The sequence below is a fragment of the Rhipicephalus microplus genome, unplaced genomic scaffold, assembly GCF_043290135.1.
Source record: "Rhipicephalus microplus isolate Deutch F79 unplaced genomic scaffold, USDA_Rmic scaffold_24, whole genome shotgun sequence".
Taxonomy (NCBI): domain Eukaryota; kingdom Metazoa; phylum Arthropoda; class Arachnida; order Ixodida; family Ixodidae; genus Rhipicephalus; species Rhipicephalus microplus.
In genome coordinates, this window is record NW_027464597.1 from 3,142,152 (window position 1) to 3,157,873 (window position 15,722).

Genomic DNA, 15,722 nt, shown 5'->3' on the forward strand with positions numbered 1-15,722 from the left:
AGAACGTACAGCTGGACTAGTTTGGGGGAATCTATGTTAAAGCAGGCATTGCAAAAGAAGAGAACTGATTAACAGCAGTGTTGCTCCGCGCTTCTCTCGTGTACTTGTTTTTTGCTTGTGTCATTGTTTGTTCGCGCTACCTGCTTTAAAGGGACACTAAAGAGCAAGTCAATTTTTCGCGCGTTACCAAAGTGCAATTTCAAAATCTCGAAATACCACTTTTAACGTGACACGATGGTTAGTAGGCGAGGAAACGCGCGAAAAGAAAATGCAGGTTGCGACGCCAAATTGAGATTCGAGCACCAACCACCGTGATGTCAGAAATTTTGAAGGAGTCTACTGGGGGTCCTGCGCAGCTTCCAATCCATAAAAGTAAAGTACATTGTAATCTGCGGGTGTGAGAGACTTCGCACGCAAGCTTTAAGAATATTTCACCGAGCCAATGTCACGAGAATACCGAGTGAGCATTTTAAAATTTCCTACGCCACGCGCGGAGATTTTGGCGCGAAACTCAAAAATCAAACTTCAACAGTGATTTTTTCCGCTAATAATTAACTTATGACAGTGAAACATAGGACATTAGAGTTCTCAAAGTGCAGTTTTTCGATCTAAAGCAAGTCAGTGTTTTTTTTTTTTTTTTTGGCCCCTTTAACATGAACCAGCTGACCCAGATATCAACTCCTCTAGTACGTCTTCATGCATAAATCGCTCGCTTAAGTCAACAGTTTGTGTGGGAATTTCAGCAAATGTGATTTTGAAGTGTTTGTGCTGCACATGTTTTTATTTTAGCCGAAATACGTTTCAGTTTGACCATTTCAATCGAAATGCAGAATCAGTTTTTCCCCAATTGCGTGGCTACTTCTGGTTACTTTTATGACCCTTAACTCAAGTTGGCTACTTTTTTGGCTATTTCTTTCACATTTATGGCAATTTTTCATATTTCTCATCGGGCAACACTGTGCTAAAATTCTTGCAAGAACAAAATAACGCTGACATGTTTGTTCCATAAGGAGACACCCTGGTCAGGTATTAGGGTTGTGCCCAATTTTTACCTGGCGCCTACTTGTCGTACACTGCCATGTGCGGTCGTCGTCACTTGTCGTAAAGCAAAAAATCCCTCGTATGCCATAGTAGCACTTTCAGCGCGCGCTCGTCCCAAAGAGAAGTCTTCTTCCTCTTGTTCTTCGAGCACCTTGATGATGATATTATCACGATGTAACCTTTGATGTTGTCGCCATATTCTCGGCGGCAATATAAAGTGCGGACACTGCTACTATGGCAAGGGAAAAATTGCATAAAAAAACATGCAGGAAGCAAACGGGAATTAGAAAAGGAGAAAAAAATACCGCAGAAATGGACAAGAGAACGACAAAAAACATCACAGCATATCCACAGAATGAATGATGATTGGTAGGGCGAAGTGTTTGTCACTTTGTCCGTGCTTCCGCCTGTCCATTCCTTTTTGCTTCCGTCCATGCATCCGTCTGTATGTCCGTCCATTCGTGTGACCGTCAGTGCGTCCGTCCGGTGTCCTTTCTTCCATCCGTCCGTTCGTTCGTCTGTCTGTCTATCTATCTGTCCGTCCGTCCGTGCGTCCGCTCATCATTCTGTCTGTCCGTCCGCCCATTTGCATGTCCATCCGTTCGTGCGTCTAATTAGTGTACACTCGAACTACCGCCATCTGACCCCTTTTCATGATGTATTCATTATATACAAGTGCCGCCATCCAGTGGACATTCTAGGGACTGCTGTCTCGGGTATGTGCCACCGGTGGTTACAAAGGATAACGGGAGACGAACGGGTCACGCCATAAGGAGATTCGCCCCTTAAAAAGACGTAGACCGAAGAGAAACCAGTAAGGTAGCCCAGCTCCACACTGGCTTCGCTCGTGTCAACACTAGAACAATGGAGCCTTTAGTTTTTATTGTTTTTTTAATTTAATGCCTTTCGTTCCTGTACGACTACTGCCCGTATGGAAAAAAAAAATCTGACCCGCATCTTCGGACTTGGCAGCTGTAAACCCAAGCCGCTTCGGTATCTGAGTCAATGCTGTCAACAGTGAGCCCCACTTTAAAAAAGAGGGGGGGGGGGGGGGGGGCTCAGTGCAAGCATTTTACATCCCAGTTATAGAATGGCCCAGTAGGTTACTCGATGTGCGGTGGCTGCATTTTCGATGGAAGCAAAAATGATGTAGTGATGCATGCTAAGGAACCCTAAGTGGTAGAATTCACCGGACTCTGATTTCCGCTATCGCTTCCGTAATGAAAAGTACGGTGACCAAGTGCTTTGTAGCTAAGGCCATTTTCTGGCCTACATAACGAGGGCATTCGTTGCAAAGTCCACGAAAGTATACTTGATTTGCATTTGCTTTATCCGCATAAAGCATTTTGTAACAACAAAGTACCTTTTACAAAGGAAGCACTTCAAGCTCTTCGAACAGCACCGAGCTTGAAATGCTTCCCCGAGAAGCGCTGAGCGTGAAACTTGTGTCTGCGCGCGCGCGCTTGTGTGTGCGTCTGTCTGTCTGTCTGTGTGTGTGTGTGTGTGTGTGTGTGTGTGTGTGTGTGTGTGTGTGTGTGTCTGCCTGTCTGTCTGTCTGTCTGTGTGTGTGTGTGTGTGTGTGTGTGTCTGTCTGTCTGTGTGTGTGTGTGTGTGTGTCTGTGTGTGTGTGTGTCTGTCTGTCTGTGTGTGTGTGTGTCTGTCTGTCTGTCTGTCTGTGTGTGTGTGTGTGTGTGTGTGTGTGTGTGTGTGTGTGTGTGTGTGTGAGCGAGCGGGTGCCGGTTGCATATATCCCCTCTTCCTCCTAATATATATATATATATATATATATATATATATATATATATATATATATATATAGGCGCTACGCTTGCGCCTCAGCTCCAGAACGTCTTCGTGATGTCAGAAATTAGCTTTCTCTTTTATGGCACAAAAACTGTGGAAAAAGTCATAACACGCTCTCTCACACGTCTGTGAAAAAACACCACCATACGAAGCTCCTGTGTATACAGACGGCTCTGAGCAAGTATGAGGTTTAGGGAACCCTGACAAGATATTGTATTTCGAGAATAACGGCAACTATCGCATGACTCACCTACTGGCATCCAAATTAGTATGACGTCATTCAACAGTGTCGATTCCGGGGACTCCACGCATCGGTTTGGCTAGTTGTGGTGACGTCAGGTATTAAAAGCGTATGAAAGGCAGCTCGTGTGTTACCAATGGAACCAGTGAGCAGACAGGCCGCGGAAATGTCCCGACATTTTGCATGAGCGCGTTAAGAAAAGCTGATACCGTGGTTTTTAAAAATACCTCAGGGCAGCAAAAAGAACAGAACTAGCACAAAAACTGAGAAGGAAGTCATAAGACGTTGTCAAACGTCTATGAAAAAAAAATAACCAACCCAATAGCATTGAAGACCTCGTTTCACGAAAATTCCGACATCGTCGTTGGTCGTGAGTCAAAAATCATCATCATGTGCGTAGCTGAAAATCGAGAAAGATGCAAATAAAATAAATACTGATCTATCCTGGGTCCGAGTGGCAATCGAAACCGAGTATCTTGAGTAGAAAGCGGGTGTTCCACCACACAGCCATTCGTCTGCTTGTGAAAACAATGAAAATAACTTCCTCTGCTACGAAATACGGTGAAAAGAACTTTCACGCTTTACAAACACGCGTCCTGTATGCATGCTTCACTGTACAACATGAAGTATTACAGTAATAATACGTTACAAGCGTAGATTGCCACCGGGCGTCAGAACATGTGATTATCATAACGAATTCCTGGTTTAAATCACGTTGCCCTCTACAAAAGGAAAACGCGTTACTTCGCGTATTCCCTTAAAGGGACCGGTTGACAACTGCCCCGAACATGAAACGAACCGACTGCACGGATGGAAAGATTGTCCCTCATAGTGACTGGAACCAACGTTGTTTTTCTTCTGAGGAGTGAAGTTTTGTTTTTATTTCTTCGTTGAAGATTCCGAAGATAGCCTGTAGCACCACCTGGTGGCAGAAACTTCAATTATCCTATGTGCCCTGTCATGTGACCATAAACTAATATACACGTTCAACATTTTACAGCGAAAGCTGTTGTGAGATCACCACTCAGGTCTCGCGCAGCGCCGTAGTTGTCCGCTGGTGTCCGTAACCACATCGCGCGAAATTAAAAAAAAAGAAAACCTAGTACCAATGAAACAATAAGACTCGAGCCCGGGTCTGCTGGGTACCAGTCTAGCATTGTACCGCAGAGCCATTCCAGTGCTTTGGGCTTGTTGGCAAACTTGCCTTAGGCAGGCTTGATCTCGGGAAAACAATCGCGTTAATACGACTTATAAAGCGTTTTGAAACAGCGAAAGAACAAGCAGTCGTCGCACAATGCGAATAGCGTAACGAGTGGGTCGTCCAATGCTTGAACCCATCTCAACAGCTTCTTTTTGTTCAGCTATTAACTGTGGCGCATACCCACTTCAGGCGTGATTCCCCATCGTCGCCAGCCACTGCATGAACAATTGGCACAAAATTCCTCGCATAGTTCAGCAGATACCACGCTTCTCAAAAGAATGATGAGAGAGAGAGATAAATAGAGAGGAAAGGCAGGGAGGTTAATAGAAGAATGATGAAAATAGCATAGCGAAAGCCGGCCTACTACCCTAAAATTTTTATTATGATGCCGTAGTGGGCATCAAGCAAGTGTGCTTGCAGCAGTTACCCAATGAGTGTTTATAAAAGGCTCTGAAAGGCCGCTCTTCTAGCTTTCGCTGTGACTGTGCTGCGCCTTCCGCACAGGCCTGGTGTTGTTTTTTTTTCTGTTAGTATTGAAATATTGTTTCCTTCTTTATAGTAAAATATATTACTCCATAAAAATGTACATGTGGGTCTTGCGTTAGTAGTGTGCATTGAAGTGGCGCTGCCTTCGCATGACGTAGTGATCCCATGCTCTGCGTGCTCACTTTTTTGCGTGATCATGAAACAGTGCCCGCAGTTTCCGGACCGCTAAGATTTTGGGGCGACGTGGTTTTTCTACCTGCAGTTTGTCTCGGAAAAGACTTGCCCTGCTGGTCCGCAGTGCGCAGTGACGTTATCGGTGAATTGGCTTGGCTCGTAACGATGACGGCACGAGCCATCCACAACACAGGCGCAACAGGCGCATGCAACGTGGTACAATTACAGAGACGCTGTATAAAGCCACAACGTCTCATTGGAATGGCTTGTTAACTTCAAAAACAGCCGTAAAGCTCAGAATAAAAGTGCCCTAAGGAAAGTTACAGGAACTCCTGTGAAAGCAGAACAACGACGGCATGTACAAGTCGCCAGAGAAGCTACCGGCATCGCTATCAATTCTCAGTGTTGCTGGATGAAAGGGCTCACCCGTGTTCAGAGCCTTTTAGATAAAAAAAAATTCTGCTTATAATATAACTGTGTGCTTTTGGGATTAACTACTGCATCTACGAACACTGCGAAGGGTATGCTTTCTGTCGCGCCGGAAAAAAAAAGTGGGTCTAAGAAAATCACTGTTCGGGCCCTTTAAAGCCACGTAGTGGGTGCATAGCAAGTTCGAAAAGATTTCATGCACTAAGTGTTTGAAGTACGTCGAAAGGACAGGATGTCGCTATTGCGTTCAATTCTAAAAGGCGAAGCTCAAGGATCCCCCAATTTTTAAACTATTTTACACGCCTCTAACATAACAAAATCGATAGATTGCAAACTGCCAGACGTTTTACTTTGACTCGATCCTCGATCGTCTGGCGATGCACTGAGCGTCGCGTGTGCAATAGCGGGCGCTGCGCCAAATTAGATTCTAGGCGGCGCCGCGCAGTCTGGGATGCCTTCGCCCTGAAAAAAAAAAGGCAGACCCACAACAACCGGAGCCCTGTCGTCAAGAGTGTGCAGAATTCTCTTTCCTCCTCATTTTCTACAGAAAGAGCTGCTGTACCCAATAAAAAAGGCGCGTGTATGGTTAAAAAGATAAAGGCACAAAAAAGTAGGAGGAGAGGAGCAGTACGATGGCCGGAAGTTTTCGCGGTGAAATATAAAAACGACGAAATACGGGAGTACACGACGATACACCAAGCGACCGCACGGACACCAACATAGTTCGAGAAGCGCTCCGGCAGACGATCGGGCGCTAGAGCGAAACGTAACAGCCCGATAGGCGCCCGCCGGTTACGTCACTGCCCGGGCTCGACCAATGGGGAAGAGGGGGAGATTCGGAGCGCGTCGTCGCGCTTGCCGCGCCCTGTTAGAGGGGAGGGGGGGTTCTTTTCAATAGGGAGCCGGTGCGCGGAGAAGTGTGGACCGCGGGAACCCCGAAAGCACGCGCACGCGCGTGGAAAGGAGGTCACTGGGGATAGCGCGGGAAAAAAAAGCGCGCGCTCAGCCGGCGAGGACGACGCCTGTCAAAAGGCGAGCAGCATCTTGGCGAGCTCACACTTCCGCGTTCTCTGGGGCAAGCGGGGACGTTGCGCGCGCGCGCGCGTGACATCAAAGTTTAGAAGCGCGGGAAAAGAGAACAAAAAGGAAGTGGCTAGCGCTGGTTCCTCCGTATTATTAGCCAGCTTGCTCACCGGTGCGATCGTAGTAGCCCCTTTTTCGAGTCGCTCCCAGGCTTCTTGCGAGAACATTTCCTCTTTTCACCTCCGCCTTCAACTTTGCTCCTGTTTTTCTTTCTAACCCCTCGCTGCCCCTTGCGGGATTCGAACCTAGAGCATCGTAGGAGACCGAGCATGCCTGAACAGAGCAACGACTACAGGGTCGTCGTGTTTGGAGCCGGCGGTGTCGGGAAAAGCTCCCTGGTGCTACGCTTCGTCAAAGGAACGTTCAGGGAAAGCTACATCCCCACCATAGAGGACACCTACAGACAGGTGAGTCGCACTGCTGCTCGAAAGCCTCCGCCAGGATGCATTTTTGATTGATTGATTGATTTGATTAGTGTTTAACATCCTCATGCGAAAAGAAGCACCGAGAGACCCCTATTGAGCAGGGCACGCGTTTAATTTCAATCAGCAAAGCCCTTTACATGAATTCAAAAAAAATTTACTGAGTTTTTTTTGCGCTTTCCTGTCAGTGGAGTGCGTCTGCCTCAGCAATTGAAATAAATCTGTGCTTTCGAGCTCAGTAGCAAGGAGCTATAGCCCGTTCAATGTCCGCTGTGGATCTCTGCTGGGTTGATCCACGAGAAATAGTCTCCTTCCAGACAATAAAACAGAATCAGGAGGAAAAAAGCTATTTCAATGTAATACATTAAAAAAAAGACAGACTATAAATCACTAAAGTGCACGCTAGGGTGAGGCGGCTTTGAATTTTTTAGTCTAACAATTTGTAAATGTATTGTTTTGTTTTTTACCGTTTGCTTACAAGATAGCATGGGAGGAGCAAGATATTAAAAATAAGAAATGAGCGCTGGCGACACCTTCACATTTCGTGCTGGCTTCACACATGATAGCAGACCTGTTAACGTCTGTCGTACTGTGAGTGGGCGAAAGTATAAGTTCACTGAAATGTTCATTAAGTAGCATATCTACTTATACCTGGCGTTTTACGTCCTAAAACCGCAATAAGAATGTAAGGGACGCTGTAGTGGAAGGTTCCAGATATTTGGACCACTGGGTATTTTTGACGTCATCCTAAATTTAAGCATACGGGCCTCAAAGCGTTTCCGCGTTCATCGAATGCGGCCGCCACGGCCGGTATTTTATCCCGTGACCTGCGAGTCCGCAATCTAGTGCCTTAAGCACTAAACCACCATGGCGGGGCTCAATACGGTTTTTGGCCATGGAAGAGAGCTGGCTTATTTTAGGTTCTTATTTTTATTTTTTTTTATTTTGCGTTCTGCATGTCTTTTTTTATATGTGTGCTGCTGAACCCCGGTGATGTTAAAGGTTCTTAAAATGCGCGATAAGATGAGGACACAAATAAACAACACCCATAACACCAGAAGCACTGTGTCTTACTTGCGTTCTCCTTTTTTTTTTTCGCAGAGTTATATAACGTCTGAAAACTGCAAACCGACTATCCCAACAGAACGTCTGACCCCCATGTGCCTGTGGTCATTAGCATTAGGGAGGATGCTTGTTTTGGCTAGTTGGTAACTATTCATCACTACGTTATCGCGCACCGCTTAGAAGGTGAGGACAGAACTGCACAGCTGTTCGCACAGTTTGGTCCTCGTCTTCGCAGCGGTGCGCTTAACACACTCCCGCAAGGTCCACTTCGGCGGGCGCCTGATCGTTTCCGCGCTCCGAGCCAGGGTCGACAACCTAGACCTCGCGGTCAAGGGGCCGCCGCCATGGAGTTCATCGTCCGGGCAGACGGGAGGGGCCAACCTGTCCCACCTTCGGAGGCGCTCGATCTTTTTTTCCCTAGTCGCTCCCTGCCGGCGAGACCGGCGTCGCTGCCACGGCATTTGCTTCCGACGGCGGCGTTACTCTCCCCAAATAGTGTGTATCCTTTTCTTCATTCAATTCGTCATTTAGGTAATACTTAAGCAAGTTTAACTAATGTGTAGCTTGTGCATATATTTCTACCCCCCTTCCTCCGGTATATCCTCTCCTTCGGGGTGACCTCCGTTCCGCAACTTTTTCTCGCCTCCGATGATGGCGCGGTAGCGGCGCTTGCTCAAGTGGCGCTGCCTGTCGGATGAAATCGAAACTGCTACGCTCGAACACGGTGGGACTCCACTCCGCTCGAAGACCGCGCACCCCTTTTTTTCACTTTGAGGCCTACCCACTATTTATTCTTTCTTTATTAGTATTATCTTTATTTTAGCGCGAAGCGTTTTCTGGGTAGCAAGCGGAGGTTTGAGCAGCTCTTCTTCGGCCCCTCTCAAAAAGCACATGTCTATACCTAAAGTATTTATTTATTTACAGGATACCTTCATTTACTCGCAGGTATTATATCGTAGAGGAGACATGTTCAGTATCACATTCTACGTGTTTTGCCGTGGCAAACAGCAAGAATATATCTAACAAGGTTAACATCAAAGTAAACAATAGGTTGGCGTTTTCAAAGCTATCAAAAAGCTAAGAAAAAAACTAGGACAATTATGCTTTACTTTAAAAACTATCAAAAATAAAATAATGATTATCATATATAGAAACATAGTTTTCTGGTAACATGTTCCAATATCGTATACTTTCGGGGAGTATGCAAGTATGAAAAGAAAAAAAAACTACGGTCATGTAATGTTGAACATACTAACTCTCCATCAATTCTATCTAGTTGATATACGCTCTAAAACAATGAATGCTGAAAAAAATGTGGTAGGACTCGTTTTTTTTTATAAACAATATTATTGAGAACTAGTTAGTTTTCATTAAAAACGAAATGCGTGATCTTCCACAGTTCGTGTCTGAAAATACTGTTATTATATCAGGACTGGCCAAATTTGGGTACTGCTGGCTAATAATTATGAGTATTGGATAGTTTAGTATAGCAAATGTTCGGCCATTAGCGCTTTTGTAACAACGTAACAAAATCATGGACGTGTGCTACTCGACTCACTCGGCTAATTGCATTGCACATTGAGACAATGTTAATAAACACTTTCACAATGCGCAATGCACTTAGCAGGCTGAGTCAAAAATTTCATGAAAAAAAAATAATAACGATGGAGCCGTCTTAATTTGACCTTAACTCTGGTAGCTGCAACACTATTATTTTTTTAGAACCCCGACTGACCAAAATAATTCGGACTGCGTTAATGCATGCCACGCATCATAACCCCAAGGAAAAATTCTCGAATACAGGGTGCCACTCAAGCCGACGACGTTTTGAAAAACGGAGTCTTGTCCTCTTCGAGAATGGAACTGCCAACCTCAGCGCGTGCATGTGTTGTGCTTCGATATAGCGTGCAACCATACATTTTTCTGCGAGTTGGGTTGGGGAGGGGAGGTCCCAACCATGCTTTATGCATGTTCGTGCGTGCGTTTGTATGAGTGCATGTTTCTATACACTTGCATTTTTTTAAATATGGCGGGGGCGAACCCTCCTCTCTCCCCTCGCCTTGCCACGCCAGTGGTAAACTTCATACACTGCGACGTGCGCATACACGCGCCTAGGTTGCCAGCTACTGTTGAAAGAGACATTCGTAACGTTGATTCCAGTTACACCCATCTGTGTTCGAGAATTTCTCATCTCTCCAAGTTCCCGTGTTCTCATAAACCTGAGCCTCATAACGCGATTGTCATTTTCGCACGCAGAAACAGCAAAAAATCTTTATTGTCCTAAGAGCGAAGCTGTTAAAGCTGGTAGTGAGACATCCGTTAACAAAAAAAAAAAAAAACTCTGCTGCGCACTTGCCATAGCCACTGCCATAGCTTCGCGCCACGTGTGCTAAAAACTGGCAATTCCGTGTACGAATACAACCGAGACTCAAACGACTATCTGACCTGATCTCACTCCTGGCTTTCATGAAGGCGGTAGGGAGGGGAGAGCATATGCTTCGCTGAGTGGCGGGAACGACTGAGCGAGTGTGCGTGCGGTGCATGCATGCGCCATCTGCCGCCGCGGCAGGGCGCACCTGTTATTTTGTTCGGCGCAGGGAGCTTCGACGGCGGCGACGGCGGAGTGCAAGCCTAAGGAGCTTCGCTCCTAAAGATAGCACAGCCGCCTCCGCGTTGAGGAGCGCCCGCAGCCTAGCCGTTGCCATAGCAACCGCCACAGTTTCTTACACCGTGGCTCTGCGACAGCGATCGCAATTCATTCAGACTGGCAGGATTTGCGTGTATTGCTGATCCGCCCGTCGTCGTCTCTTAAATGGCTCTCCATCTTTCGACCGAGCAAGCTGGATCTAATTGCTGCCGGCGTTGGGATTCTTGTGGTGAAGCACCAGGAGCCGAAATTCAACCAGTGCCCTGTGCCGAACTTTGCGCTGCTTAGCGCAAACTTCTCCGATTTTTTTTTTAATAAACGTTCGGCTGTTTATAACCCTCTCCGATAGCCAGATCTTTCGTATAAATGGCATCCCTTTAATTGCGTAATTCACTCCACAGTTTTAACGAGGACAACGAGCAAACAAGTACAAAGGTGTGAAGTGTGTTGATGGAAGTGTTTGTGCGTTTGTGTTGCAGGTGATCAGTTGCAACAAGAACGTGTGCACGCTCCAGATCACGGACACGACGGGCAGCCACCAGTTTCCCGCCATGCAGAGGCTCAACATCTCCAGGGGGCACGCGTTCATACTCGTCTACTCCATCACCTCGGCCCAGAGCCTGGAGGAGCTCAGGCCCATATTCGAAGTCATACGAGAGGTGATTCACACGCTGCTCGCCCTTCCCCGCGCGCAGGGTAGCGGATCGGGTGCAGCAGGGCTTACCTTTCTGTCTCCCTTCCATTGTCATTTTCTGTTGTAAGGTCCAATGCTTGCAAAATACAAGCGCAAGGATGACAGGCACAAGAAAGGGCACAGCACTGACGCTGACCCCGATTGAGGGCCTTCATTGCTTCAAGAGGAAATATATAACCAAGCCCCATTCTCGCGCATTACTAGCACATGCGCACCGCTGGTCAAAGCAAAACACTTAACATACGTGACATGTGCTCCTCTCTCCAACTACTTTCTCTCCTTGCGCAATGTCTCTTCTTAGGTAGATGAGGCCAAAGTTGGCTGCAGATGAAAGCCCTATCAGAGGGACTTTCTACCGCTCGGGAAACTTTTACTGATTGTGGCGCAAATGAGAAGATCATTCATCACGCCGGCGGCAACGAGCATGCTTTTGTCTCGTGAAAAAGAAAATTACAATTTTAACTTGATATTGAAAGTCGACAAAAAATGACCACTAGCGTCACCCAACAGCGATGTGGTAAACTACTGTCAGGGCAAGAAATTCTCGCTAGTAGACCTATTTTGCTTAAAAACAGACATGTATTGCTTGTACTTGTGTTTTACGCACTTGAGGCAGAGGCAGCGTCAGAGATTGACCCCCGTATTCTAGAACGTCCCTTCACTCAACGCTTCACCTTCACTTGAGAAACCCAATGGGAGCGCCATCTCTACGCACGTCAAGTCACTGCATACCACTAATAATCTGCTGCGATTTTTGAGTAACGCAGTGTCATTTTCAGCCGAGCGGTGGCGCAGTGCTCAACTCTGTCAAGTGAAGGCTGGAAGTCGAATCGAGGAGCGTTTGTGAATACGGGGGGCAAGTTTTGCTTTTTTTTTCCTCTCGTGCCTTCAAAGAGGCGCCCGATAGCGCTGCCGTGTGTTCGCTTGCCAGTAGGCCTGCCTGCGAACGGTGCAGAAACGCAAGTACGGCGTCTGCCGCCGCTCATAAGAACAACAAAAGAAGTGTGTGCGTGCCTTAAATGGCCACTAGGTATTTGTTTTATTAATAATAAACAAAAATAAACTTGATGAAGCCTGCAAGGGCCGCATTCAGTTTCAGTTTTCGACTTTCACCGGCCCTACAGTTGTAATCTCCTCCATCGAACAGTGCTTTGCGCATTCATCCCACCGATGGAAGGAGACCGGATCCAGACCCAAAATTCAGTTTTAGGGATTTCTACACACTGTCCAGAGAAAGCGCTGCAAGGTTAGACACTTCATATGGTACGTGTCGCATGATCTTCGTGTGGGAACAAAACTTCGGTTTCAGCGAACCGCGCTTCGCATCGGCCCGTAGCACAGCCTACTGTGTCAGTGGTTTCTTTCCAAGGAAGACTGACGCTCTCTTGCGGGTACTCGCGCATAGGTGAAAACCCCTAAACCACCTTGTTTCTTAAGGGGCCCTATTAAGAACTTCCGAAGATACGAATGCGTCGTCTCATTCACACCTGGAGTGTCCCACCTATCCGGCGCTATTCGTGACGCCGTCAAACCGTTCGCGTCACCTCATGTGGAAGTACACGCTCCTGATGGAATATCAGTTGCGGATTGTGTCCCACCCTGCTTTCCCATTAAAGTTCAATCGGTGACATCAGGCGACATTAGAGTTCAATCAACTGAAGGACCAAGCCGGATTTCGTACGGTCTATCCAGAACAGACAATATTCATAGAAGAAATCAGGTAGAGAAATGCGCGGTACAACCAACCACTATACGTAGTTTTCACAGATTACGAGAAGGCGTATGACTCAGTCGAGACAGTAATGCATGCAGGCATTACGGAGTCGGGTGATCTACGAACCCTACATAATCCTATTGGAAGAAATGTAGAGTGAATCCACAGCCGCCATAATTGTTCACAAAGAAAACGACAGAATTCCAATAAAGACGGGCGTAAGGCAGGGAGACAGGATCTCTCCAATGCTATTCACCATGCGTTTAAAGGAAGTTTTCAGGGCCCTAAATTGGGAAGAGTTAGGTATAATAGTTATGGGAGAGTATCTTAGCAACCTGCGATTCACTGATGACATCGCCTTGATTAGTAAATGAGGGGACGAATTACGGCTCCTGGTTACTAAACTGGACACAGAAAGCATAAGAGTAGGTCTCAAAATTAATATGCACAAAGTAAACTATTGTGCAGCAATACCGGCAGAAAACAACGCTTTGTGATATGTGAAGAGGGGCTGGAACTTGTAAAGGAATATGTTTACTTAGAGCAGGTAGTAACGGCGGAGCCGAACCATGAGAGTAAAATAACTAGACGAATAGGAATGAGATGGATCACATTCAGAAAGCATTATCAAATAATGAATGGTAATCTGCCACTAACCCTCAAGAAGAACGTATATAACAGCTGCATCTGGCCGGGACTTACCTACGGAGCAGAAACCTGTAGGCTTACAAAGAGGATTGAGCTTAAATTGAGGACGACGCAGCGAGCGATGGAAAGGAAAATAATAGGTGTAACCTTACAAGACAAGATGAGAGCAGAGTGGGTCAGGTAACAAACCGGGGTTAAGGATATCATAGCTGAAATCAAGAAGAAGAAATGGGCATGGGCCGGGCACGTAGCGCGTAGGCAGGATAACAGCTGGTCATTAAGGGTAAGTGACAGGTTTTCCAGAGAAGACAAACGCACGAAGGGAACACAGAAAGTTGGGTGGGTCGATGACATTAAAAAGTTCGCGGGTGTAGCGGGGGGGCAGAAAGTACGAGAACGGCCTGATCGGTGGATCGCGAGAGAGGTATTTGCTTTGCAGTGGGCGTAGTCATGATGATGATGATGATGATGATGATGTTGATGAATACAAAGCGACCTAAACGAGTGCTTGAGAAAAAGGTAGCAGGAAGCTGAAAGGCCTGCCGCCAACCTTTGTTTCCTCTAGCTTTTGGGGCATTTTTTCCCAAGTTTGCTCTGTTATGTATCCCTTTGATGTCAATCAACTCGCCCATGCAGCCGAAAGCCTAACTTGAAGATAGTTGTCGGAAGCGTTGTAAATCTTGACAAGCTTATCATTTGGTGGAGGAGATTGTCCCTGTGTTTTATGAAGAAATGAGTGGCGAGGAGAATACATCGCCAGTAGGAAGGTTAGAAAAGAAGGGACTTCGATTGGTCTAGGGGTCCCTTGGAGAGAAAACAGAAACGGTGCAACGTATCTCTTCAGGTGTGGTGCCTCTGTACAGTGCTCACCCTGAACTGGTTCTCTCGCAGGTGAAGAGCGGAGAGACCGAGGGGATCCCGATCATGCTGGTGGGCAACAAGTACGACGAGGCGGAGTCTCGCGAGGTGCCGCCCGAGACCGGCCAGGAGCAGGCGAAGCGCTGGTCGTGTGGCTTCCTCGAGACGTCGGCCAAGACCAACCACAACGTGCGCGAGCTCTTCCAGGAGCTGCTCAACATGGAGAAGCGCCGTTCCGTCTCGCTTCAGCTCGACACCAAGAAGACCAAGTCGCAGCTTCGCAAGGAAAAACTCAAGGGCAAGTGTCTCGTCATGTGAGGAAACCCCCCCGACGCCAGAGGAGACGCCGACGAAGAAGCCACCACTCGATAAACACACCACACAAACACTCATCCGACATGAACGCATATATGTTCCAACCTTCACATGCGGCCTCGGGGCATTAGGATACCTGTCGAAACCACATGGGCACAACCACATGGACGGGATTTCCCCGAGCGTCAAGCTGCGCTCCATCACAAAACTTCTCTTTCGTAAGCGCCTTTTTCAATGGACCGGTCGGTGTTGCTAGTGTCAGGTCGTGATTGGCTCAAATATCCTCTTATGATTTTTTTTGTTCAAGAGGTTTTTGCTAACACGGCCCCTAGTCTGTAGGCATCGCCACTCCGCCTCTTTTATCATTGCCAAAATTTCTAGATTTTTTCACCCCTTTGTTTCAGTACATAATGTTTCTCCTTCCCTGGCCCACTCTTCAGCGCAGTCAATATCCGCCATGTTCTTCCTAACCTTGAACCTTGCAGTTCTACGGAAGCTTTAATGGACAAGGTGTGACGCGCGCGTCCCCTTCTGTCTCCTGCTGTCTCACCAGGTTGCGTCTGGGACTTTACAGGGCGAACGCCTAGAGCAGCGTTACGAAGAGGAGAACATCGATGCCGGAAACGAGCGTGGCTCGATGAGATTCGTCAGCGGTGCTTCATTGGTTGTCGCTACTTGAAGGAAAGGAGGAAGAAAATCTAAGCACTTGAGTGAGCGCATGCTTTAAGAGCTGCCTTCCCATTCGGCAAACAGAAGCAACCATGCTCACCTAGCGGTTAGTTAGGATGTGTACAAAATAGTCGCTTTAGCAATTGCGACGCCGAAGAACGCAGGCAAAGACGTTTCATGTGGGTGACGCTTCAAATGGTTACCGAGCTCTGATGGGATGTTCCGATGTACC

General features: G+C 47.0%; 1 protein-coding gene across 1 annotated transcript in view; it reads left to right on the forward strand.

Annotated features, from left to right (window-relative positions):
* Positions 1-14,968, forward strand: part of LOC119181007 (GTP-binding protein Di-Ras2) — a 165,961-nt gene extending 150,993 nt beyond the window's left edge. The window contains exons 2-4 of the mRNA XM_037432161.2: positions 6,708-6,865; positions 11,072-11,251; positions 14,540-14,968. Of these exons, the coding sequence (XP_037288058.1) occupies positions 6,728-6,865; positions 11,072-11,251; positions 14,540-14,824 (603 nt within the window). The 5' untranslated portion in view covers positions 6,708-6,727 and the 3' untranslated portion in view covers positions 14,825-14,968. The remainder of the gene's footprint in view (positions 1-6,707; positions 6,866-11,071; positions 11,252-14,539) is intronic.
* The last annotated feature ends 754 nt before the right edge of the window (positions 14,969-15,722 follow it).